The sequence below is a fragment of the Balaenoptera musculus genome, chromosome 6, assembly GCF_009873245.2.
Source record: "Balaenoptera musculus isolate JJ_BM4_2016_0621 chromosome 6, mBalMus1.pri.v3, whole genome shotgun sequence".
Taxonomy (NCBI): domain Eukaryota; kingdom Metazoa; phylum Chordata; class Mammalia; order Artiodactyla; family Balaenopteridae; genus Balaenoptera; species Balaenoptera musculus.
Window position 1 is genome coordinate 9850073 of NC_045790.1, and position 26012 is coordinate 9876084.

A 26012-nucleotide genomic window follows, 5' to 3' on the forward strand; every position below is an offset into this window, starting at 1 on the left:
ATGTCTTCAAGTAGACAGATTACCCCAGGCCTACAGGCAGCACTGTTTACTCTTACTAAGACCTTGTCTAGGAGATTGGTTTTCCAGCTTGCTGCTATTTAGAAGCAGCACTTTATAAAAGGAGTGGGTAACTTTTAGAAGCAGATATACTCCCAGCAGCAAAAAGTGATACCGCATGAAGGAAAGGAGACAGAAAAGCTATCTAAAGCAGATTTAAGAGCTTAAAAGCATAACGAGCTGGTTAAACCATCTAACGTATCTCATTCACTGCTGAAGACTTAACTGTGTGCAGTGATTATTCATAATGATAACCCCGTGAACCATCTAGGAAAAGTATAATTAAAAATCAACGATTGGGCTTCCCTGGTGGCGCAGTGGTTGAGAGTCTGCCTGCCAATGCAGGGAACACGGGTTCGAGCCCTGGTCTGGGAAGATCCCACATGCCACGGAGCAACTGGGCCCGTGAGCCACAATTGCTGAGCCTGCGCGTCTGGAGCCTGTGCTCTGCAACAAGAGAGGCCGCGATAGTGAGAGGCCCGCGCACCGCGATGAAGAGTGGCCCCCACTTGCCACAACTAGAGAAAGCCCTCGCACAGAAACGAGGACCCAACACAGCCATAAATAAAAAAAAAAAAAAAATCAACGATTGACTTTTTTCTGAGATAAGGGATACAGTAAGGTGATGGGGACAAGGTCAGAGTTAATTCCAGATTACATTTTATGCATAGCTGATAAAATTCAGTTATAATCACATCCAGCACTTAGAAATACTTTTACCATCCATAGATATTATCCAGAAGGGAAAAAAAAAAATGTATTTAGAGTTCATTTAGGAACTATAGGTGTCATATATATTTCTCAACAAAAATGACTGCATGTTTCTTATTAAAATAGCCTGATATCATTGTCTGTTTCCTTCCAAAGATTAAAATGTTCATTCACTTGGTATTAAGAATCTGCAGTGTCCTAGACCAGGGGATACAGACATGAACAAGACAACTTTTCTTTTGTCATGGAATTTATAGTCTGTCAGGGGAGAAAGAATTACACAGTTGAAATTTTAATTATACTTGTGGTACAAAAAACAGCTATATACTTGTGATAATTACTAAAGAAAATAAAATATGGGGTATGCTGAGGGTTCCCAAAAGGGGGCCTACATGCTCAGCAGGGTCATGAATCATCTAGGTGTTCAAAACCTGAGTTGGGCAGACAGTCCTAGCTACATGTTTTCCCTTTCCTGTTCATTCCTGTCTTTACCTAATTCTGTATTCTCAAGTGAATACAGAATCCACTTCTACTCTCTCTTCCCCTTGTCATTGTTTTTCTCTCAGAGGGAGGTTATACTAATGGGATGATAGCAGCCCCTGGCAGTTCCTTACAAAAAGTGTCTTCATTTGCTCAGGCCAGAAACCTTGGAGGTCCACTTGGCTAAAATAGTATCCCCAGTCCCTCTCTATCCCCTCATCCTGCTTTATTTGTCTTCAGAGCACTTCTCATTACATCATATATACATACTTGGTTTATATATTGTCTTTCTTCTCCACTAAAAGGTAAGTTTTATAAGGGCAGAGATTTTGTTTGCTCTCCACTGTATCCCCAGTGCCTAAAAGAGTTCTTGGCATGCAGTAGCTGCTCCGTAAATATTTGTCATAGGAATGAATCCCTTTGTCTTCTCTGGATTTCAACCCTTCTCTCCTTCTGCATCATTTCGCTATTGTAATCTTTCCTTTATCTTGAATCTTTCCATCTTGACTCAGTCCTTCCCATTTAATTATGCTGTCACTTCTAACTTAAAATGTAAAAGAAAAAGTAAATCTTTTTAACCTTCTCTCAACCCCACTTTCCCCTTCAGCATTCCTAACTCCTTCCCAGTCTGCTTTGCCCACACCAACCACCAGAACATCTCTCGGTAAATCACAAATGACTTCCATGTCATTAGCTATAATATGCACTTGTCATCCTCACCCTCCTTAGCCATTCAGCATCACTCTCCTCCATGATAATGCAGTCCTGGTTTTCGTTACTTCTCTGAATCTTTCTCTTCTATCTACTTTGGAGATTCATTTTCCTCTAGCTGGCCATCACACATGAGAATTCTTTAGTATTCAGTGCTTGGCCACAGAGGCTCCCCCAAGGGAATTTAATAAATGCTCAGAGGGACTTCCCTGGTGGCGCAGTGGTTACGAATCCGCCTGCCAATGCAGGGACACGGGTTCGAGCCCTGGTCCGGGAAGATCCCACGTGCCGCGGAGCAACTAAGCCCGTGTGCCACAACTACTGAGCCTGCGCTCTAGAGCCCGCGAGCCACAACTACTTAAGCCCTCGTGCCTAGAGCCCGTGCTCCGCAACAAGAGAAGCCACCGCAATGAGAAGCATGCGCACCGCAACGAAGAGTAGCTCCCGCTCATCGCAAGTAGGGAAAGCCCACATGCAGCAACAAAGACCCAACGCAGCCAAAAATAAATAAATTTTTAAAAATAAAATAAAAAATAAATGCTCAGGGCCTCGATAACCATCCAGACAATAACTTACAAATGTGTATTTTTAGTTAAGTTCCACATGTGAGTTCCACATTCATAAATCCAAAATGCCTACTTGTTTCTCTCCTCGGATGTGCCTTTGAAAGCACTTCAGAACTCACCATACCCCAAACTGAGTTTATGATTAAACTTGGTCCAGAAGAGGAGAGTACACCCTCCCAGACCTGGTTTCCCCCCATGCTGCCCTATCTTAGGGAATGGCACCCTGTTATAAAAGCCAGAGAGCTGGGAGTTCACTTAGATGCCCCCTTCCTCGCTTCCCACATCCAACCTTTCATTAAGCATTGTCATTTTTACCTTCTAGATAGCTCTAGAATCCAGCCACTTCTCATAACTGCTACTGTGGTAGTCGTCATCCTCTTTTACAGGCATTACTGGTAAAGCTCCTAACCAGTTTCTTCAATTCTGTTCTTGCCCCTGTCTGAATCCAGAGTCTTCTTTTTGTGTAACTTTTTATTTTGAAATTGCTTCAGATTTACGGAAAAGTTGCAAGAATAGTTACAGACAAGTCCCAGTTACTCTTACCAGTTACTAACATTTTATCACATTTGCTTTATCACTGCCTCTTTATATTACATACGCATGTCGTTTTTTCTGACCCATTTGAAAGACACAATGCTCCTTTGCCACCTAAATACTTACGTGCCTGTCTTATAAGAAGAAGGACATTCTCTTACATAACCACAGTACAATAAAGAAAATCAGTTAACATCGATACTATACTAGTATGAGCTGTGTACCTTATTTACATTTCCCAAGTTATACCAGTTCATATTTCACTGTAATGCCTTTATAGCAGAAAAGAAAAATAACTTACTGGTCTAGGATCCAGTCCGGATCACACATTGCATTTGGTCACGTCTTTAATCTCCTTTAATCTGGAAGAGTTTCACAGTCTCTATGTCTTTCATGACCTTGCCATTTTTAGGAGTGCAGGTCAATTATTTTATATAACATCTTTCAATATGGGTTTGTCTCATGTTTCCTCATAATTAGGTTGGGGTTACTATTTTCAGTAGGAATACCACACAAATGCTATGTGTTATCAGAAGGCACTTGATATCAATTTTCTCCAAAATCACCTTTTAGAAATACAGATCTAATCTCATCTTTCACCTGTTTAAGAACTTTCAGTGGTTTTTCCATTGCTTTTAAATTTATTTATTTATTATTTTTGGCTGCGTTGGGTCTTCGTTGCTGTGTGCGGGCTTTCTCTAGTTGCGGCGAGCAGGGGCTTCTCTTCGTTGCGGTGCGCGGGCTTCTCATTGCAGTGGCTTCTCTTGTTGCAGAGCATGGGCTCTAGGCGGACAGGCTTCAGTAGTTGTGGCATGTGGGCTCAGTAGTTGTGGCGCACAGGCTTAGTTGCTCCGCGGCATATGGGATCTTCCCAGATCAGGGCTCAAACCCGTGTTCCCTGCATTGGCAGGCAGATTCTTAACCACTGTGCCACCAGGGAAGTCCCCTCCATTGCTTTTAGGATAAATACCAAGTCTGTCTTGGTACATTAGGCTTTATGCCTCTCTTCTAGTATCTTGCTCTTTCTTTTCTTTCAGTTTCAAAGAAGTCTTATCTCCTGCCTGGGAGCAGTCACACAGATTGTTCCTTCATCCAGGAAGGCTCTTCACCCCTCCCTGAACCCACCTTCCCTTACCCTATTTAGCAGGAGCTCCTCTCTCAGATCATTTATGACTCCAGTTTCTGTATGGGAAGGACAGAGAGAAGGCATTTTAGTTGGAGGAGGGGGAGGGTGTATATTGGACCCTCCTTGAAATTTCATTTGGATAACCTTTTTTTTTAAGATGTCCATGCCAAAGCCTGGTGAGAATGGTTGGAGGAAAGTCCTGGGCCCTGTAGCTGTCTTCTTTCTTTATTCCCTCCAAACCCTGCCCCTTGACAGTTTCCCCTTGACTCTGCTACCGTCCAGATGTCAGCTCGTTCTTCAGAGACTCAAGGAAGCCTTGATGCTGCCTAGACCAGTCCCTTGTTAGGAGACTTTGCGGGGCCTTGTGCTGTGTGCTGCCTCCTCATTCGTAACAGCTTGTTCTCTGTGTGATTACTTGGTCTGTCTGTCTTCCCTAACCCCTCAGGAGGGCAGGAGCATTTTGCTCATGGTCGTATCACCAGCATCTGAGTGTTCGACACATAAATCAAGATTCATTAATGAATGAGTGAAGATGAATACCTTATCCTCCTTCAGCACTTCACCAAATGACGAGGTTGTTTCCTGTCCCTCTTTCTGGAAAATCGCCCTCTGTCTTCACTTTGTAACTCCTGTTCCCTCTCAAATTTTGTAATCATTAGGAACAAAGTAATAAACCTCTTCCTCTTTGGTAGCTTAAAGTTTACTAGCTCTTCATGGTTTAGTCATTAGCTTGTTGGACCCCAGTAACAAAATATTTCCATCTCTGTCGTCAGCGTCCATTTGCCATCTGATGACACGTTTGTGTGCCCCTTTATCTTTGGCACTGTTGTTATAACATGGTCTTGCTCTCCTTGGAGCATTCAGTACCATCTACTAGCAATTTCTCAAGTCCAGAATAACTACAGATATTTCATAGAAGGCTTTGACGTTATAAAAAATGTTTAGCAAGAGTTAAAACCACAATACCTGAAATTTTTACTTTTTAAAAAATTATTTTTTGATAAGCAGTTTACCATTTTTTTCTTTTTTTTTTTTTTAATTTTGCTGCACCAGGTCTTAGTTGTGGCACGCGGGATCTTATTTTTTTTTTTAGTTGCATCATGCAGGCTGTTAGTTGCAGCATGCAGGATCTAGTTCCCTGACCAGGGATCAAACCCGGGCCCCCTACATTGGGAGCACAGAGTCTTAACCACTGGACCACCAGGGAAGTCTCATAGCAGTGTACCATTTCTAATCACTTGTTGAGGACAAAACTAATTGAATCAGTCATCTGTAATTTGGAGGCTGACTTGTGTGTGTCCGATGGAGAACAGACAGGATGCATGTCCTTTGATCGAGTTCTCTTTGTAAAGGGAAGTGGATAGTTACAACTTCTTTTAGAGAGTTAGTGTGCATGAAATGAGAACAGTATTCAGATTGTCTTGTCATTACACTTTTATTAGAATGCTTGGTTCTTTAATCTGATCTGATAGTAAATAATATTTTTTAAGAAGTAAGAAGTCTATAAGTGAAGGTATATATGTGACTATGAAATGAGATGGGAATCAAACAGCTAATGGTAATAGAGTATTTTTCTGGGAAAACTCGCAGAGTTTTAAAAAAAGTTTTTCAGGTATAATTTATGCCAACCGAATTTGATTCTCCTAGTAGTAATTTTCATTCTCAAGAATGAAATCCAAAAATTCTCACTTTTTGATTAATAAACGGAAAACGTAAACAGAGAATCTAGGCAAAGGATATGCGGGACATCATTGTACTTACATTCTTACAGCTTTTCTATGAGCTAGTAATTATGTCAAAATTAAAAGTTACCCCTTAAATTCTCACTTTTTTTTCTAAAATTGGATGCACGTATATTTTATTCAGGTTTTTAATCTTTCCTAGAAGATTGACAAATATTCACATATCTATGTTTCAATTTGACTTTCGTACCTACCACCTAATTACAAAGTCAGAATTTGATAAACTTATTTTAGAGACAGGATTCAGTACTATATGTTAACTTGGTTTCTGATTATAGAGTCTTTTAGTCCCACGCCCATACTTTGCCTTTAATTTTTACTTCACAGACTAATTTTGTGTTGAAGTGCTAAAATCCTTTTGCCATCCAACTTGTACTTCTGTGTGCTTTTCTTCATATATCACCTTGATCGTTAAGTTTTTCTTTTTACCAGCATTTTTTTTTTCTCCTGAGTTATTTGCATTTTCAACCTCCAGTATAATTCTTCTGGTCAACCAATAGCACACAGTTAAATCCTGAGCTTACCAGAGTGAATGATTTCTGATTCAGACTTTTTTAATGTAATGTATATGTGAAATTAACCTCACCTTCTAGAAATTACTCACTTAGGTATGTATTTCATAACACTTAGGAAAACTAGCTTCATTTTCCTGAATTGGAAACTCAAGCCACAGGTAACAAGTTGACTAATTCAGTTATAAGCAATGAATCCAGAAGGTGGACTCAGGCAGAATTCAGATTTTTATTTGTGGTGAATTCTGGCTGGTAGGCAGCTTAAGTGCTCTTGTCAGACACCTGACCCCTCTGAGTCTGTTTTGTCATCCACAATATAATGGTCCCATTCGGCCTTCCCCTCAGGCTTGTTGTCAAACACAAGCAAGGTGAAGTCGGGGCCAGTGATGGGAAAACTGTACAATGCTCTAGTGTGTCATCATTCTTTTTTCTCTTTATTATTCTGCATAGCATTCTTTTAATTTTCCCAATTTAGCACAGAACTGTTTGGCTTTTTAATGTTCCAGTGCCACTAATTCTTAAGCCTGATACCACATGGCTATTTTCCATCTTCTTGGTTAGTATTTTGGGTCGGCGTCGCTGCCAGTAATTTCAACCTGTTTTCACTTTATGGAGCCGGTACAGTCACTGTGAAATCACTGAGGATTATCATCTATTTAGGATAATTTAATCTTTTGTTTTGCAGTCCCAGGCTGTCTAATCTTCCTGGCTGGTCCCTAAAGGATGGAAATGCTTTCTTGGACAAGGTAATGATTAGCTGAAGCGTATCTACACCCACTGGAAAGCCATCTTGTCATACCGGAGCCACCCGATAATAATGTGACTGATGGGCTCATTTTTTCCCCTGTGTCTTCTCCCTGAAAAATCCCATGTAAAGTCTTCAGTACTTGGTAATTATTGTTTTTAAGAGCCTTTTAAGGAGTCTCAGTGTTCAGGTACAGATCCAGTTTTTCTCATGTGTAAAATCTAAGAACTTCTGCTGCAAATACATTTTATCACCACAAAAAGAAAACTATTATTTTTAGAATTGCAATGAGAGTTTCAGTGGTGATGCTTATTAGAGAATTCCATCTAGCTCATTTCTTCTTTTTTTTTTTTTTTAAAGATTTTCTTTTGATGTGGACCATCCCCAAAGTCTCTATTGAATTTGTTACAATACTGCCTTTTCTTCTTGGTTTTTTGGCCCCGAGGCATGCGGGATCCCAGCTCCCTGACCAGGGACCGAACCCGCACCCCGCACCCCCGCCCCCCATCGGAAGGCGAAGTCCCAACCACTGGACCGCCAGGGAAGTCCCTAGCTCATTTCATTTTGAGGCTGTACTGACTCTCCACCTGTAAGGAGTGAACTTTTTTTTTTTTTTTAATAACTTTAAAACCCCCCCAAACATTGTGAGTTTTAAACTGCTCTGTCAGGGGTTAAATTAGCTAGGGCTTTGTAAAAAGTCTGAGTCTTATTCTTTGGGTGATGAGAGGCCACAAAGGGTTGCAGCGGGCAGTGTCTTCCTCTGCTCAGACCACTTTGGCTGCCATGTGGAGAACAGACTGGGGAGCAAGTGTTTAACTGCCGGGCAGTGTGCTCTTGGGGGCGTGGGAGGGAAACATGTTTTCAGGTAAATATGAACAAAGGGCCTTCCAGACTATGATCTGTGATCCTCGTAGCCTGGAATGGACACTCTTATAAGTTGTGAGAGAAGAACATAGTTCTAGGAATCTAGGATTTGGGGTCCTATTATGACTTTAATCACTAACTAGGCCTAAAGTAAATGACTCAAATTACTTTTTTTTTTTTCAAGGCTATTAAATTTTTGACATTAGATTATCTTCACAGTAATTCCTTCCTCAGATCAGTTTTTAGGCATTTAACGTATACATGAGAGACCAGAGATACAAAAAAATGTTAAAACTATAATCTAGTCAAATTTTCTCCTGAAAAAAAATCAGAGGGTAAAGGAAGATTAAAAACTGTAAAGCTTATCCATGCCATTCTTAGGCCTCCAAATCATTCTTCCTCTCCCCAGTTTCAGAATTGAAAAGACTGAATAAGTGTAAGGATCCTTAAAATGATTCATCTGAATTGAATAAGGCATTTCCTTCTTGTAATAGATACTGTTAAATAAAGAGGTGCTCTTTTTACGGAATTAATTCCTGTGCCTGCACCCCAACCTCAAGTGCAAGCCAAATGCATGATGTGAAACCAGATTTCCCTCATAGCTAACTGTAAAATTATGTGACAATCAGGAATCTGTGCACCTGATGAAATTTCAGCCGAACTCTCTGCTGGCTGTAAATCATTGTTCCCTGAGAAAGGCTCAGAAGCATCCCATTACCTGTGCATTGTGAGCAAAATGACTTGCATGTGTATGTGGGAGCATTTCATTAGGAGGGAGTGGTGAATAAAATAGAGTAACATTGTAAGTGCGTGGAATGGCAAATATGCTGCTCCAGGCCAGGAAGGATGAGAGCCGCAGAGGAAGCTGTGTCATGTGAGGTACACATACCCTGGTGCATGGCAATATGGGGAAGAAGATTACATAGTCAGTTTAAGGCCAGGCAGCGCTTTGAAATTTCCCATGATTTGCCTTTAATCATTTTTAACCTCATCCTAAGGGAGCTGGGAGTCTTCTTTCATTAAACATAATTGCTCATTTGTTTTTAGCTGGCAGATACATTGTAATTAAGAATGGTTTTCAGTCTCTTTTTGGCTCAGCGCTCTACTGGTTAAATGGTACTCATATAAGGAGAGGAACCAGAGTTTACAGTGGAAGGCAAGGGGAGGAAGTATTCTATCAAGGTTCTGATAGGAGACTTGTAAAATTCAAAAGGAGAATAACATACAGTTAATACCTTATTTTCAGGTAAAGACTGAGAGTAAAATCATTCAGACTCCAGTATATAAATATAAGTACATATATATGAATATATAGAAATTTATGTTTGGTGACTAATGAAAACACAATGGAACAAAGTTCTAACAGTATTTTTCTCTTTCCGAAAAGAGGAAACTGTCAACCAAAATCTATCTTTTAGTGGTTTCATTATAGAGTCATAGGTAGCTTTAACTTTGGAGCAAAAACTCCTGCATAGATTTCAGTATAAAGTGTCATCAAGGGAAGGCAGCAACTCTGGTGGCCTCCTGGGGGCGTCGTAGCAGACTCTGTTGTTGGCCCACTCCTGTCTCTTCAGTGTCCTGTGTCATAAATCCAACTGCCAATACCTGTATGGCTTTGCCTGACAGTTTTTTCCTAAAGCTGCCCCAAATGCACGAGTTGCTATATAAATATCCCAGGTCCCTTGCCCCTGAGTAGAATAACTCCCAGGTATATGTTTGATACTGTTTCTTAGAGTTTCCCCATGGGAGTGACTCCCTGTTGCCCATAGTGGTACGTAGCTCTGTAACATCTGTTATGGGTCACCTGCTTTTCCCTTTATCACTTGCCCTTCCTCCTGCTGGGTTTTTTGTTGTTTGTTTGTTTGTTTGTTTTTAGCACCTCCCTTGTAAGCTTTCACACACCCTTTTCTCAGGATCTGTTTGTGAAGGAATCCAAAGTAAGACAGGCACATTAAATACCGTACGTCACAGGCAGAGTGGGAGCTGCACTAAATTCTCTTTCTTTATAAGTACACTTTTTTCTTTTGAATGGTGGTGGTGGTGGTTTAATCCCTACCCTGTACTCTTCATCTCCCTCCTTATTTGCCCCTCAAACCTTGGTAGGAGGAGAAAGGAGCTCTAAATCATTTGTCTACGCCCTGGACTCCTAACCTAATTGCAGAACAAAATCACTGGAGGTGCTTGTTATAAACACAGGTTCCATGGCCTCATCCTTAGTTTCTCATCCCTTAGATCTTAGGTAGGGCCCAGGAATCTACTTCCATCAGTGTTCCAGATCATTCTGATATTGGTGGTATGGTCCATCTAACAATTATTTGGAAAGCTTTGGGTCATGAGTTATGGAAGCAGCATGTGTCCACACATGGCTTCCTTGAAGAGGCATCAAGAAATGTGCACTCAAGTCCTGAGTCAGCCACCAGCCAGCATTTTTTTAATCCTAAATAAAACATTTAGCCTCCCTGAGCTTAAACAATGAACAGTTGACCTAAATAACCTTCCAGCTTCCCTCCAACTCTAGCAATCTGTGATACTTCATGGAAAGTTTGGTTTGGGGATGAAATTTCTTTGGCGCTCTATCTATTGGATATTACTTCCCGGAATTTTTTCTTTTCATGTCTTTTAGGAGCTAAAGGAGTGCTCAGGTCATGTATTTGTGGATTCTGTGCCCGAATTCTGCCTACCAGAGGTAAGATTAAAGTGAATCTTGTTGTAGAAACAAAGCATATCTTATCATCTCTCAAACTGAAATCAAGAAATAATTTTCAGGGGCTTAGCTTCCTATTTTCAAATTGAAATGGATCTGTTATTCTAGGCACTTTGTTTTACAGCTAAAATATGATCATTTAGGAGCTTTTTATATTGTCTGTAAATCATTGAAGTCACTCTCTTCTTCCCGTCCCTAGCTCTTTCTATAATCCACATTGACACTCACACTGGAGCATAGTTTTGGTAAAGAAATATCTCAAGCCTTTTAATTTTGTAATTACAGTCATCCCTCAGTATCTGCGGGGGATTGGTTCCAGGAGCCCCTGTGGATACCAAAATCCACGGATGCTCAAGCACTTTATATAAAATGATGGAGTGCAATGAATAGAGTCAGCCCTCTGCATCTGCAGGTTTCACAGCCACAGATACAGAAGGCCGACTGGGTAATGCCTGTGTCTTAGGTTAGCCATACTTTTTCTAGTCTTGGGTAATTGGGAGTTACTGTTATCCAGCCAGTACAGTAAACTGTAAAACTTCTTGCTGACTTGAAATGACATACGGAATATTGCTTGAAATTCATGGATTCTGAACTGAGTCATGGATATCTGTCGCTTACGTACCATCACAGTGAGACTTGTTATAAGTGTTTGAGTCCAGTTTCATTGTTATAAAGGAAACAAAGATCAGTTTGCATTAGTCTTAAAGGCAACTAATCTCAGCTGACAGGCCTAATCCCCAGAGTGGCCTAGATGGAGTTCTCAGCTCACAGATGAAGTGTAGGGAAGCCAGTAGCCAGTCCAGGGTTCCTGAGGAAATCAATAAGAAGCTACCATTCTATTCTTTCCGTGTGCCCAGGGGATGTCAGTGCCTGTCGAAAATACTTTCACATTTCAGTGCCAGAGAAAAAAAGAAATTGGGAGTGCTGTGTCCCTTATTTTTGTCCTTTCTTCCTCTCTCTCTTTCCATTTCTACAACTTCCTTTGATACCCTTTAGATAAACTTTTTTTTTTCTCTCTCTTTGTAGTACATGATGTGCCCTTTTAGGACACCAGAGTGAAAGAGAGGAAGAAAAACAAAGTAGGACATGGTAATTGAAATTGGCAAATTAGGGAGAAAGTTTGAGGTACACTAGTAGGAACAAGTGTGAAGGTAGACAGTTATTGAGAATCCTGAGCTCTCCCTAACCGCTAATAAAATCTTTTTCGTCATCTTCATTTGTCATTTAGTAGTTGGTGGGGCAGTTCCCCATCTGTTCAAAGATTCCTAATCCTAGGTGCTACATTTATTGTCAGTTTACTGCCTGTGGCACTGACTGCTGCAGCCTTCAGCTTGTGGCCCGCAGTGGAGGATTCCTGGCTTGGAGTTCTGGTGACTTTCTGACTTGCTCCATCAACTACTAAACTTTGAAATTAAACAGTCACCGTTTCACAGTTCACCTTTGCCAAGCTAAAGCAGCACTGTTGTATTTAGGGTTCTAAAGCCATATAGGTTTTTTCAACTAGTGTCATAATTTGTGGTTTATGACAGGTTAGTAGTAGTCACTGTTTTAAGGGAAACCAGGGCATTGTATGATCAGGAGAAAATACGAGAGTTGTTGAATTAGGAGAGAGGGACTTACTACACTGTCCAATCTTGGCTGACTTGTGGCTGAGCCAGGCAGAACTAAAGTCCCAGTCCTCATGGAATTTATAATCTAGTGCAGCTAGCTTAAATGTCTTTGTACTCCCCCAAAGTCTACACTGTAGACTGTGCGTAAAGTCTAGGACAGTATAGTAAGCAACCAATAAATTATGATTGTCTTGACTAAATTCATGGTCTGTAGAACCCAAGTGTCTGTATATAAAAGTTTAAAATTAAAATAATCTTTATGGGATTTCATTGAGTGAAAGTATGCAAGTAGACATATAGATGTGAGTATATAAACGTAGTTTGGGTGTTAAATTTATTTCTCAGAGGAAAATTTTTTATGTAGGCACTCTTGATATATATCCAAGCAGAAAATATATATATGTATTTCCCCCCCAGCTGTCCTCACCAAATTTCTTATCATTCTAGACTCTGTGGGCTGATTCTTATATAGTAAAGAGAAATTTCAAATATTCCTACCCAGTTTCTGTATAGGTAGAAGGAAGGTAGGGATGCTTTTGGGTTTTACTGTTGCTTCACCTCTTCTTCCCTTGTTTTCTTCTGGACGTATCATTCTGCTGCTCTGTCTTAATCTTCTCATTTGTTTAAAAATGGTTCTAGAGAGTTGGTGGGGAATAGGACCAGCAGGATGTCCCATGACCCTTTGTTATGTGAGGATATTGTCTTGGAAGTGCAGTACACAACATGGAGTTAAGTTATGTCCTTAGACATTTTATTCACACAGATTGCCATTGCCCTGGCGGTGAGTAGCTTCTGACCTCTACTCTCCATGCTGTCCTCAGGAGCTGATTATGCCTTGGCGGCTTTATTAAATCAACTTACTTTACACATAAAGTCACCAACCAGAAGATACCCACACCCAAAATGGCACACTGTCTCTGTTATTTGCAAAGAGGGCACAGACATCTTTGTTACTTCTACTCTGTAGGGGACATAGTAGCTCTGTGACCCATTCTGCTAACTAAAACTCTTTTTTGAGTTACCCCATGCTGTCCGTACTGTACCATACAGTTTCCACAGGGTAAGTTCCATGAGGGAGAGCTCAGAGACTAAGATGATGTCTCTGAACCACTGCATCTCACTTTTCTCCACAGAGGGTGCTGCTTATAACGATGCAATCCTCCAACAACAGTGCGCCAAGACCTGTTATGTCCTGGCTACCACAGCGGGGAGGGGACAGAGATGAGTCACACAGGAGTCTTGAGCTCAGAGACATTCAGTTTTGGGGGGACAAAGTGATAACTTTGAGGTGCCTGCCTTTGTACAGAATAATAACTGCCACAAGAGGGATATTCATAAAGTGCCTTGACAGTTCAGAGGAAGAAGTGGTTTCTTTCGTCTGGGCAAATAAGGAAGGCTTAGTGGAAGAAGAGAATTGAGCCTTAAAAGGCAGGTAGGACTTAAATTTATGGAAAAAAAGTTCCCTTCTACTAAAAGAGTGTTCATAAAAATTTACCAAACATGGGTAGCATTTTTTCTCACCTGCCAACCTGTCTTTTCCCTTTTCACATGACCTTAATAATGGAGTGAAGGGTAGAGCGGGGGTTGTGACTAGGGTAGAACCCAAGAGTATAACCTCCTCTTATGACTCTGCCACTACATTTGTGGGGGGTCTACACCCAACACTAGTGGTCAGAAGTTACTCCAAAAACAGTAGCCTCCCGCATTTGACTTTTGAAGAGCTGGTTTCTGTGTGCCTCTCCCTCACGGCTGATACTGTGCTGTCTGCTTCGTGTTACCTGCTTCCACCTGCCAGGCAGCAGCTGCTGAAGTGTCCTGTTGTCGTTCATCCTCGCATGTCTGACTCGCAGAGCTCTGTTTTAGTAAAATCAGAGCACCTCTGGCGGACGGGCTGCACTCTCGCCAGTAGCCATCCTGTCCTGCCGCGTAATGTCAACGTTAGGAAGTATCCTAAACTGAGAGAATAGAAGCGTTGCAGGAAAGCCATCATTATTCTGTAGTACCAAAGCCACTCCTCTGCATTCTGGCAACATCATTTTTCAGTCCCATCACGTTGATCTATGTGCCCCGCACAGATATCTATCATTCCCTCCCCTTTCTTTTCAGACCGAGCTAATAGATCTGTCTACGGTAGATGTGATCCTCATCTCTAACTATCACTGCATGATGGCTCTGCCCTACATCACTGAGCACACGGGGTTCACAGGCACGGTCTATGCCACAGAGCCCACCGTTCAGATCGGCAGGTGAGAGCATTTCTTCCTGTGCCATTAGAGAGTGGCTGGCGAGCTCCCCCCTTCAGTGGTGACTGTTAATAGAGTGTTGTGCGAGGAGGGGTTGTTATTTCCCTCTGAGCAGCTGACCCAGAGAACGGGCACGAATAGACAACTCTCCAGATAAAACAAATGTCCTTTGGAGTTGCCTAGAGACTGATACTGCGAGTAATGGTCGTTAGTCTTTTTTAGAAAAACGGGAGCAGGGAGTTTGCAGAGACAGCTCCTCTGTGCAGATGATACTAATTAGGGGAAGTATCATTCAGTAGGACGCCACCAGGATGCAGTGCAGAGCGCTTCGGGAGGAAAGGAACACAGCATATTTGAGAAAAGAGGAAGAAATTCTACTACTTTGCTTTCAAAATTTCCCCCCTTTTATGGTATAGTGCAGACCATAAATGGGGACGGCTTGTAGAAAACAGGGTAATTAGATGGTTACGTCGTCTGTACTGTTGACATAGTGAAACTCGGGACTGTATGGAATAAAAACCTCAGAGTCTTTCTTTGACTCTGAGAATGCTGTGCTGCCTCTTCCCCTGCCCCTCCCAAGCCTCCATGGGACCGATGGTTGTTTCAAGTAACCATAGCATCGTTTAGTGAGAAGAAAATTACCCCAGCAGAAAAGAATTGTGTTGAAGCAAACAAAGAAGTATGGTATAAGGTAATACTATCAAGACCCGAAATACGGGATCTAAGTGCTTTGGGTTCTAGAATCTGACTGAAGTCCAATACGATGGAGTTACCAGAAATGAAACAAAATATGTCCTTGTTTTTGTGTCAAACCATATTACCTGCAGTGTGTACAGAAAAACATAAAGGATCTGAGGAAGAGACATTGTAGGAAAGTAAAACACTCCAGGTGATGTAACAGTTTTGGTGAGAGGACAAGCTGAAAACATTAGATTCTAGTCTGAAAAAGTTAAAGCCTGAGGATGGACATACCAGATTGTTCTCCAGAAAGCTACAGCCAGAAAAATAATGAGCTTGGATTCCGTATCTTAGAATGCTGGAACTGGTACTGCTCCTTCAAGATGAAAGACAATTTAAAAAAAAAACAGATGAAAGACGATGATAGTATTAGGAATAAGTAAATAAGTGGAAATGAAGTTGTTCGGCATTCAAATCCTAATAAATTTATGGCTTGCCATGTCTGTGTGTTTATTGGGAGAGGATTTAAATCAATATGGAACAATCTATGCTGGGTTATGTAGGGGATTCAAGATGTTGAAAGTCTATTTCTAGCTTTTTGGTCATCCCCTAGCCATCCAGGGTCCCATCAGTGCTGTGTTCCCATGTATTCCTCAGAGCATGGGATCATTGATCCAGTTGAGTGAGGCATCGCTTAGATTCCCTCAGTTGTGACTCTGTGGTGACCCAGCTTGTGATCTGCAGAGCCTGTCCTTTGGCAGGTCCTTGAGTTAGAGTTTCAGGATTAGTCCTTAGAGTATTCTTCCATGTGGAATTTTGTTAATTCCTAAAACGTATATGAAGAGAACTTATTTTACCAGTTTATAATGTCCATTTAATATTGTCATTAAAAAACAATCCTACCCCCACCTTGCTGCCACCAAAATCAGGTACTTCATGCTCTTTTAACTATTTCTCCTTTTGTATTTTTAATTACCTAAATAAAGGCAGAGGTCTTAAGAGCATGAGTTAAACCATAGGCTTATATCTTTCAGTGTTTAGAGACAAGAAGCGCACACCAGGCTTATTTTAAAGGTGAATTAAATCATTTACATTCAGAATTTTTAACATGAAAATTCAACGCGAAGGCTAGGTTTTTGTTCAACTTTACGTAAAATGGTGCCCACATTTATGTGCAGCAGAGAGAGGAAAGACGACTGGGGAGGGCAGACAGGCAAGCCCGCTTCTCTTGGCTACAGTGTTAAGAGTGCCATGTTTTTCTGATTCCTTTTTGAGCGTTCATCACTTTCTTTGTTTAAACTCAGGCTTCTCATGGAAGAGTTGGTGAACTTCATTGAACGCGTGCCCAAGGCTCAGTCTGCCTCCTTGTGGAAGAACAAGGATATTCAGCGGTAAGCAGCGGGCCGTCTACTCCCCATGGCAGTAGAGCTGGGGGCTTTGCAGAACAGTCTCAATTGTTTTCGTATTTTCTGCTTAAACGTTTATACTGTTAGAATTAAGATTCCCCTTTCCCTGTGTTATGGAAGGGTTGTGTTTGATTCAACTGTCGTATTTGAGAGGCAACCATACCATATGCAAGGTAGTATGCTAGGTCCGGGAGTTTTTAAAAATAAGTAAAACAGTTGGCTGTCTCTTTGAGGTGCTGAGGGGTTAATGGGAAATCGGACAAACAGCTAAAGTACAGTCTTGGGTGGCATGTTATTATAAGAGATGCTTGGTCACAATGCTGTAGGCACTCAGAAAATGAAGAACTTTCTCTGCTTAGGGAACTGAGGAGGACATTCCTTAGCAGATGACAATTAAGGTGGGTCTCAGAGGAAGGAAAGGACTTTTCCTGATAGAAAGGGTCGTAAAGTGGGGTCCAGGCACAGCACCGTAGGATATAGTATATTAGGGAACAGTGAGAAGTTCAGGGTGGGTTAGAATTAGCTGAGTAAAGAGGTGAAAGGCGAAACCAGACAGGGACATTGGAGCAAGATAATGAAGTGTCTGCTGTGTCAAGATGGAACTTTTTATTATTGAGAGCGGGAAGCCCATCAGGGGAGGTTGACAAGGCAGTGAATGACGTGATCGCATATTTTTTTAGGGGAAGTAACCCTGGAAGCATAAGAGAGGATGGATGGGGGTGCAGAGATGGGGGCGGGAAGCCCAGCGGCAGAGCTGATTCAGAAACCCAGGCGAGAGAACAAAGGCCTGGGCTAAGGCTATAGATGACGAGGTGAAGTAAGTAGAAACGCAGTAGAGGAGGCGGGAGGCAGCTTGATTCTACTTCCACTCTCATATTTGATCGGTAGCAGAGGACACGAGTCAGCCCTAACATACTGCAGTTGGTCCAGCCCTGCCAACTGCTGCCCTCACCTCCCGGCACCGCAGCCCCAGCCGTCCAGGCCTGGCGTCCAGAGTCTGGAGTAAAAGCCCGTCTGTGACTTCTTAGGTAACGTGCGTTCCTTACACTCCTACCCAAGTCCACTCTTCTCCAGCTACCTCGCCACTGGGTTCTCTTTCCCTCTAGGTCCGTGATTTGTTCGCCATCTACTTACCTAAACTTTAGAATGTCTTGGCTTTTGTGACATTCTTTCTACAAGGATATGAGTATGTAGCTAGGAGAATATGCTGTGGTTTTTATACTGTAACTGTCTCAGAGTTTGAGCATGTGAGTCTCCTCCTTTATGCATTCCTTTTTGTACGTGTTGTTTATTTTATTTAACTTGTGTAGCACTTGTTATGTGCCAGACACTCTTCTCAGTGTTTTATTTAATTCACTTAGTTCTTTAACATTATCATTTTACAGAAGGGAAAACAGGCACAGAGAGGTTAAGTAACTTATTCAAGGTCGGCCAACTAGTGGGCGGTAGAATTTGGATTCAAACCCAGGCAGCTGGGCTAGTCTGGTTCCAGAGTCCGTGCCCTTAACCCCTGTGCTGGGCCGCTTCCCAGCCACGTACAGGCTTCTCGCGGGCATGTGAGCCCCCTCTCACGTGAGGGGAGGAGCAACATAACTGTGCACATTTTCTCCTGTGTTTTATGGATCTTCTTGTGTCTCTGTTTCCTTGACTGGGGATATGGTGTCTGTCTGGCTTCTCATTAGGAAACGCCTTCTGGACATGCACTTGTCTGAGTCTTCTCTGTACACATGGATGGCTTCCTTGATCTGTCCGCCCACCCGCTTGGTACAGGTCCCCTCCCGTCCTCGTTGGGCATTCTTATTCTCAGCTCCCTTCCTCCTGCCCATTGCATACCTCCTTCCCCTTTTCTCCCTCTCCCATGTGCCCACTGGCCCACATTCACCTCACTTCTCTCCATCTCCCTCCTTAGAAACCTGAGGACTTTTGTTTTCTTTCCCTGTGGAACACGTACACCTTGGCTTCCCTCACTTCCTCCTTTTAAATTTATACCCTTAAATATTCTGCCACAAATAATTTTGGCACACCAGAAATGATGTTCAAAGGTCACTGTTTCCTGAATCCCAAACCCTGGGCCAAGTCTTAAGGAAGTCCAAGTCCTTATTTTGCCTTTTTTTCTGTGACCTTGGGCAGAGTCCTTGGCAGTTTTCTTTGCTTCCCATTCTCTGTAAAATACAAGATAACTGGCTCACCAAAAAAAGGGCCATCATATATTAGGGAAAAAGGTGAATTGAACTTGAAGGAGCAGAGGACTAGGGAGGGGGCCAGAAAGTTATTTCCTGAGGTGCTTAGGGAATACAAAGGTGCTAGTTGAAATAAAACCTTGAATTTGCTGTCTCGCCACCTGGTGGGCAAAAATCAGAAGCTGTTGAGAGCTAACTTGGTAGAGGAGCAAGAAGTTGGGCCAGTCAGAGACTGTATTTCATTACTTCATGCAACCTGACCATAGTTCTGACCCTGGTCAAGCATTTTGTTTTGGCTTTTGAGTGTGAGACGAGCCATAGTTCCTGATAGACAAAGAGAAGAGTCTAATTATTGGAAAGATTGTGCTGAGGTGTTAGACAAACCAAGCAAGCTGTGTCCTGTTTTTATCTTGGAGAAACTCAGCATAAATATTAGAAGTGGTAGAAAAATTTGAGGAGCTATTTTTTAATTGACATCAGATAAGAGAATTCTTTTGAAATATTCACCTAGAATTTAATCTTGGGCCAGAATACTAAAAGTGCTGCATTTGAACATTTACGCTGAAGGATTTACACCACTTTAAAAGTTCCCTCCGTCATGAGCTAGTTGATATCAAGTGTCCCAAGATACTGTGACATACTGTATTGAGAAGCACTGGGTTTTTTTGTTTTTGTTTGTTTGTTTGTTTTTGCTGTCTAGTACAGTGACTAAGTGATGTGGGCTTTGTTTTCTATTTATTTATTTATTTATTTTTTAATTCCTGCATTCTCCTTGTCCAGTTCAGTTCCTATAAAATAGGGGTCACAAACTCAGATGCCTCCAGGGATGAGGAAGGGGTTTATAGGTAAGTACAGGAGTGAGGTGGGCTGCCAGGAATCGTGGACCAGTGACTACACCTCTCTAAAGGGGCAGCTGACACACAGCTTCAGCAGACTTTTGGCCGTATGGGAAAGTGAGCGCATCACTGCCAAATCTTCCCTTTTACTTTTTTTAAAGAAGCTCAAGATCTGGATGTTTTAAATGTGATTTTTTTTTTCATCTTTAAAAAATGTTGGCTCTCACATTAAAGTAAAATTCTGTATGGTCCAAGCAAAACACCTCCATGAGTTGGATTTGAGCCCCCAGGTTTTGACTTATACTTAAACCTTTTACAGGCAGTCTCTTGGTTAAATGTCAAGAATTAATGCATCTTAGTAGCTTAAGTTACTAATAAGACCAACTAAAAAAACAACGAATTAAAATCTTTCAGATTCATTGGTTTCTGACAAATTCCTTTAAATCACAGGAAGTTAGTTTGAATTAGCATTTGATTTAGTATTAGTATGTTTACCAAAAAAAAAAAAACAAAAACATTATTCTTGCTTTTTGGCAGCTGCCTGACTCCCTGCCTCAGTCGACACTGCTCCCTGAGATTTATTTAGAAGTTAGCCATCCTTCTTCCTCATTTTGACATTGTAGCTTATACTTCTTGAAAAAGAGATTTTTGAAGGGTAGGAAAAGGAGAATCCCTTACAGTATAATTTTTTAGCCTCTGACGTTCCCATACGCACTTCAAAATTTAGGGTTTTTTTTTTTTTAATTTTTATTTATTTATTTATCTACCTATGGCTGTGTTGGGTCTTCGTTTCTGTGCGAGGGCTTTCTCCAGTTGCGGCGAGCGGGGGCCACTCTTCATCGCGGTGCGCGGGCCTCTCACCATCGCAGGCTCTCCCGTTGCGGAGCACAGGCTCCAGACGCGCAGGCTCAGTAATTGTGGCTCACGGGCCCAGCCGCTCCGCGGCAAATGGGATCTTCCCAGACCAGGGCTCGAACCCGTGTCCCCTGCACCGGCAGGCAGACTCTCAACCACTGCGCCACCAGGGAAGCCCAAAATTTAGGTTTTTAATGGGAAAATTTAAAGCACAATATTCCACTGAAGAAACTTACCCAGTCTCTAGTATTTTTAATATAAGGGTAGCATTTTTGTATAAGACTAGAAATTTACAATTATAATTAAGAATAAATCATTACAGGGTATTGTCATAATCCTCTGACAAGCATTAAGGAGTTATGCATTAATATATTCCTGGCTGAAATGTTATGGCAGTTTTCAGTGCTCAGAGCTTAAAATGTGGGTTTATATCTTTTAGAAGACATAAAATTTTTTTAAAAAGCATATTGTACTTGAAGTTCCTCTGCTCTGACACTCCTTGGGTATTTATAGAGGAATTTATCAGGTCTAACTATGTAGGAGGAAGAAAATTAAAGCTATGGGCTTGGAGGTCAAATAGACTGGTGTTTGAGTTCCTTCCAGATCTGCTTCTTAGCTGCAGAAGTTTATTTCTTCTAGGCTCTGTTTCCTCGTTTATAAAATAGGAATAATATTAGCAACTTCACAAGGTTGTTGTGAGGACTAAATGAGTAATACAAGTAAAGTCCTTAAAACAGTGCCAGGCACACAGTAGGTGCTCAGTAAACACCAACAACCTTTCTCCCTTTAATGATACACTTGGCTCACATAACCCCCTTTCAGTAACCAGCACACGTCTGCCTTCCACAGCCTTATTTATCTTTCAATGCTACCTTTCCTGATGAGAGCAAAGTAGTATAGTAGAAGGAAAATTGTTTTCCTAATCCCACTGTTGCCTCTAGTTAGCAGTGTCATTCAGATTCTGGGACTCAGTCTTCTTTTCTGTAAAATAGGAGAATTGAATTAAACTATCTCTAAGTTTGCTTATGTTATAGTTTTTAAAGATGCCCTTAAGCAGGTGCTCAGAGAGTGGCAGTACTTTGATGGAGTCGTCACAACATGGCAGTTCTTCAGGTTTGCAGTTCCAGAAATTTAATCATTTCATTTCACTCAGAGTTGATTAGCCTCTGAAGACTGGTTTGGGCTAACTAAACTCCCAGCATGCTGACTGAGAAACAAAAATCCCATTTAATTACTTTATCCTGAGATATCTGCCTAGCTCCAGAACTAGGGTGGTTCATCTGTCTAGGACTCTCTGTTCTGGGCAGCAAGTCCACTTAAAGAGATCAAGTTATAGGTAAGAGGTTTTTGATGAGCATAAAATTAAAGGAGAGATGGTTTAGGCCCTCTCAAGAATTGTTTCTATCATGCTTCAGTAGCCTAAGCAATTGCCTTTGTACTTTGGAGAGAGAAATTGATCTAAAACAAAAAAACAGGGATTATAATCTGGTTTCAGTTTAGTATTGAGAAGTGCTTGATTTTCAGGCTTTACTTTTGGTAAATTCCATAAAGATCACTCTGCTAGCCCATCTCCACCCCACCCCACTCACATGTATAGTAAGCACACTTCACTGTAATGAGAGGAAAGAAACTTTTCTGCTTCTTGTATTCTTTGTATTCTGCTCTTATATTTATTTTGTTCAGTCATTCATTCATCAAACACTTAGAAAAAGCCCAACCAGTGTTTTATTTATAAGCTTTTAAGTGGTCCCTGTGGACCTAAAAGTCCTGCTCTTTTAAGAAAACACATGATGTTGTGCTGGTAGGATGGAAGAAGAGGCAGCAGAGCTCTGGCGTGATGTCAAGCCCTGGGAAAAAAGTTTATTAAGCACTCAAGTGTGATAAGAACAAAACAAAAAAATGAAATCTTTTAGAAAGTACTTATTAAGCATTTAGACTCTGAGAACTTGACTTTGATAAATTGGAAAGCCAGAAAAAACAGAACTAGTTCCCATTGGGTTTCCTTATCCGACTTATCCTTAATCAGCCAATAATCCTAATGGCTTTGAATGGCTCTGTAAATGCCTCTTTAATTATGGCCTCAAGCATAAGGAGAGTTTTAGGGAAAGCTGAGTTAGACAAGATGTTAGGATATAGAAGGAAGTAATGAGGAAGTGACTAAATATCTCAAAAGAGTAAAAAAGGTGTTAGCGAAAGAAATTTGGGGGTATAAATAGGAAATTTAGAGGACTTCAGTCTCATTTGTTCATTAACTACCAAGTGCCTGGCATTATAAGTTTTCAGGGAAATGCCCCCAAAAGTTTAAGGCATAGTCCCTGTACCCAAGGAGTTTGTTGAGCAGAGATTCCATACTAAGTGGCAAGACTCAAGCTTGGTTTGGCAGGTTAAGCAGGGTTTGAATGAGGGAAGAGATCGTTCCAAGATAAGAGAACATTGTGGGCAAAAACATAGCAACATGGCATGATTGAGAGGGGACTGGCTTGGTTAAAATCAGCCAGTGCACACCAGGAAGGAGAGAAAAGCATTGAAAGCTAACCTTGTACAAAAGAATATTGAAAGTTTGTTCTTTTGGAAAAGCCAACAATACATTTGACTAATTCCTAGTTTAAATCTTTTGTCTAGCTGATAGAAAACTTATCAAAATTGTTTGTGAAAACATAGTCACCAAACCTATGTGATAAAGGAAACCTCTAAACATTTCCAAAGAGAGAAATGACAAATAATTCGTTTTAGATCTGAAAGCAGTATAGTCAGTATATAAGGTACCAGAATAAGATACCCAAAGAATTTAAGCATAGAGTGAAGGGGAGGAATTCATAGGCACTGAATATCATAGATATATAATGTTAATAATATATATTATATATACACATATGTGTGTGTGTGTGTGTAATTTCTCATTTGCTGTGGTCTTCAACAGTTTTTGAAGGAAACATTTTACCCTCAGTTTAGATATATGAAGGGAAAAAAGAGGGTAGGTAAATTATTGAATATTGCAACTAAAGCAACTAAATTAGGTATGAAGACCAACCTTCTACAAATGTTCTGTACAATTAGAGTTTGTAAAAATGTCATTGATGAGACCTGAGAAAAGCCCAGGCTGAGTTGAGGTATCAAAACACTGCCTCTGTACTAGAACATGGCCCAGAACACTTCCTAACTTATTAGTAATTCTGGGTCTCCCACCAGGCTGCCCTTATCTCAGGCTCCACCGGGAGGACCCCCTTCTTGGCTCACTCACGCGGTGGTTGGCAGGATTCAGCTCCTCAGGGGTGGTGGGTAGCTGAAGCCTCCGTCAGGTCCCTGTCGCATGGGCATCTCCTCAGAGCGTCTCACCACATGGCAGCTGGTTTCATCAGAGTGAACAAGAGGGCAAGAGAGAGACTGTGGACGAGCAGGAAGTCTCGGTCTTCTGTAACCTAATCTTGGAAGTGACATCTTGTCACTTTTGTCACAGTCTCTTCACTAGAAGCAAGCCGGTTGGTCCAGCCCACATTCAGTGGGAGGAGCCCACGCAAGGGTGTGAATATGGGAGGCGGGGAGCCTGGGGAACCCTGTCAGAAGCTGCCTGCCACCGAACCCTAAGCTGAGCAGGCCAGACTTGACACCAGAGTCATTGGGACCTGCTTGGCCTTCCTCTTCCGGCTCACCGGTCTGTTCCTCCCTGGCGTTTTTACCACCTCGGCGCACACTTACTGGTGCCCTTCAGGTAAAACAGACATATGGATCAGCGGAACAGAATAGAGAGCCCGGAAATGAACCCACACACCTACGGCCAGTTAAAGAACGTGGATCTAATCTAGCTGGTGTGCAACTTATTAGCTCAGCCTCGAGCCAGAGGTGTCTCAGTTGCAGGGCCTTGGCAGAGCTAAGGGCAATTAAAACAAATGCAACTGAGATGAAAGATGTGGTTGGGCTGCATTGTTATTCACCACCCTCCCTACTCCAGCCACTCCCATGATAGCCTTCCAGCTCTGGTGTAAAGTTAAGAAACGCTTCTGCTCCTCTCCAGCCCAGGGTAAGAAGTCTTTATTTTTCGTGAGGGGCAGTCCTAGGAAGCCCAAGCCATGGGGCTCCCTGATCTGGAGGAATTTAAAGAAGGAGCTAAAGCAGGGGAGTAATTTGGGTTCTTCCTTCAGCCCCTCTAGAGCAGTGCCTGGGCCACTCAAGTTCAGAGTCATTGCTGCTCATCAGAGTAAATCACCTTGGGTGATCTCAGCACAGTCACCTGTGCTGAAGTCCACTACAGTATTGTTGGAAAATGCATGTTCTGGGGCCACGATGGCTGTTTATATTGGAGACGGTTGGAGACAGTCCTTACTCAGCATCTGTTTTGTGCCAGACGCTTACGTGCATTGTATCATTTATCCCTCACAGAACAGCTCTAAAAGGAAGTGATACTCTCCCTGTTTTACAAACGAGGAGACCGGCTCAGAGACGAAGAGGCAGTGCTGAGATTTAAATCTAGACAAGTCTGCAAATCCTCCACTTTCCCCATGATGTGCCTCTGAGAGAAACCTCTCCTTCCTCAGAGTGGGTGGCAGAGAGTTGCGGGGGTGCGGAAGGAGAGAGAAGCAGTAGCAGCGGCCCCTGCCAGTAACCTCCTCCAAAGAGAGCTTCTGTGCCACTTCCCTGGCTCTGAGACTCAGGCCATCTTCCCAAAGAGCACAAACAATGTGTACCTGGCCTAGACGAGTATCTCAAGACCTGAGAAAAGGTGACAGGTGGTCTAGATTTTAAAGCAGGAGTGTTGTCCACACAAAATATGACGAAGAGGACGGTGGAATGTTACAGGCTGGAGGGAGCCTGGCGCCGCGAGAGCTGTTTATACCTCAGTATATAGAATGTAGGCTGAGGCAGGACCTCGATAAAGAAGGCCTTATAAAGTCATGCTAGGAGTCTTGGATTTTATCCTGAATGGAATGGTGCACTGTTAAAGTGGAGGAGGGGAGTGTGTGTGTGTGTGTGTGTGTATGTGTAGATTTGCATTTTCAATATATCCTTTAGGCCCTTCTGGGAGTGAAGGCAAGTCTGCAGGCAAGGATGACTCATGGCTTTCCACATCTCTTTTATTGCTTTGTACTGTTTTAAAATTTTTCTTAGACTTACGTTCCTTGTGAGCACAGGCCTTTATGTTGTACCTGTTAAATCCCTTACAGGACTTAGATGCTATGGCCATAGTCGGGGTTAAGTAAATATTTATTGACTATATATTGTAAAACCTAAAGCAATTCACTACACATGGGACAGATAAGTGAAATAAGAAAATCCTCAGATAAGTGAAATAAGAGACTCTTCACCTGTTTATGCCGAAGGTAAAGAGAAGAGTCATTGATACTTTGTTACTGGAGAAACAAAGGTGAAGAGAATTGGAACATCATGATCTGTGTGCTATTTTGGCTAAATCTCTATTCCATGTTTATGACCAGGAACATGCAATTCACTGGCCATA

The 26012-nt window shown here is 41.8% G+C and overlaps 1 protein-coding gene across 2 annotated transcripts in view; it reads left to right on the plus strand.

Moving 5' to 3' along the window:
- The window catches only part of INTS9 (integrator complex subunit 9), a 109742-nt gene that overhangs the window by 30787 nt on the left and 52943 nt on the right, over positions 1-26012 (plus strand). For both annotated transcript variants that reach the window (XM_036856285.1, XM_036856284.1), the window contains exons 3-6: positions 7125-7185; positions 10672-10734; positions 14469-14608; positions 16588-16674. In XM_036856285.1, the coding sequence (XP_036712180.1) occupies positions 7125-7185; positions 10672-10734; positions 14469-14608; positions 16588-16674 (351 nt within the window). The remainder of the gene's footprint in view (positions 1-7124; positions 7186-10671; positions 10735-14468; positions 14609-16587; positions 16675-26012) is intronic.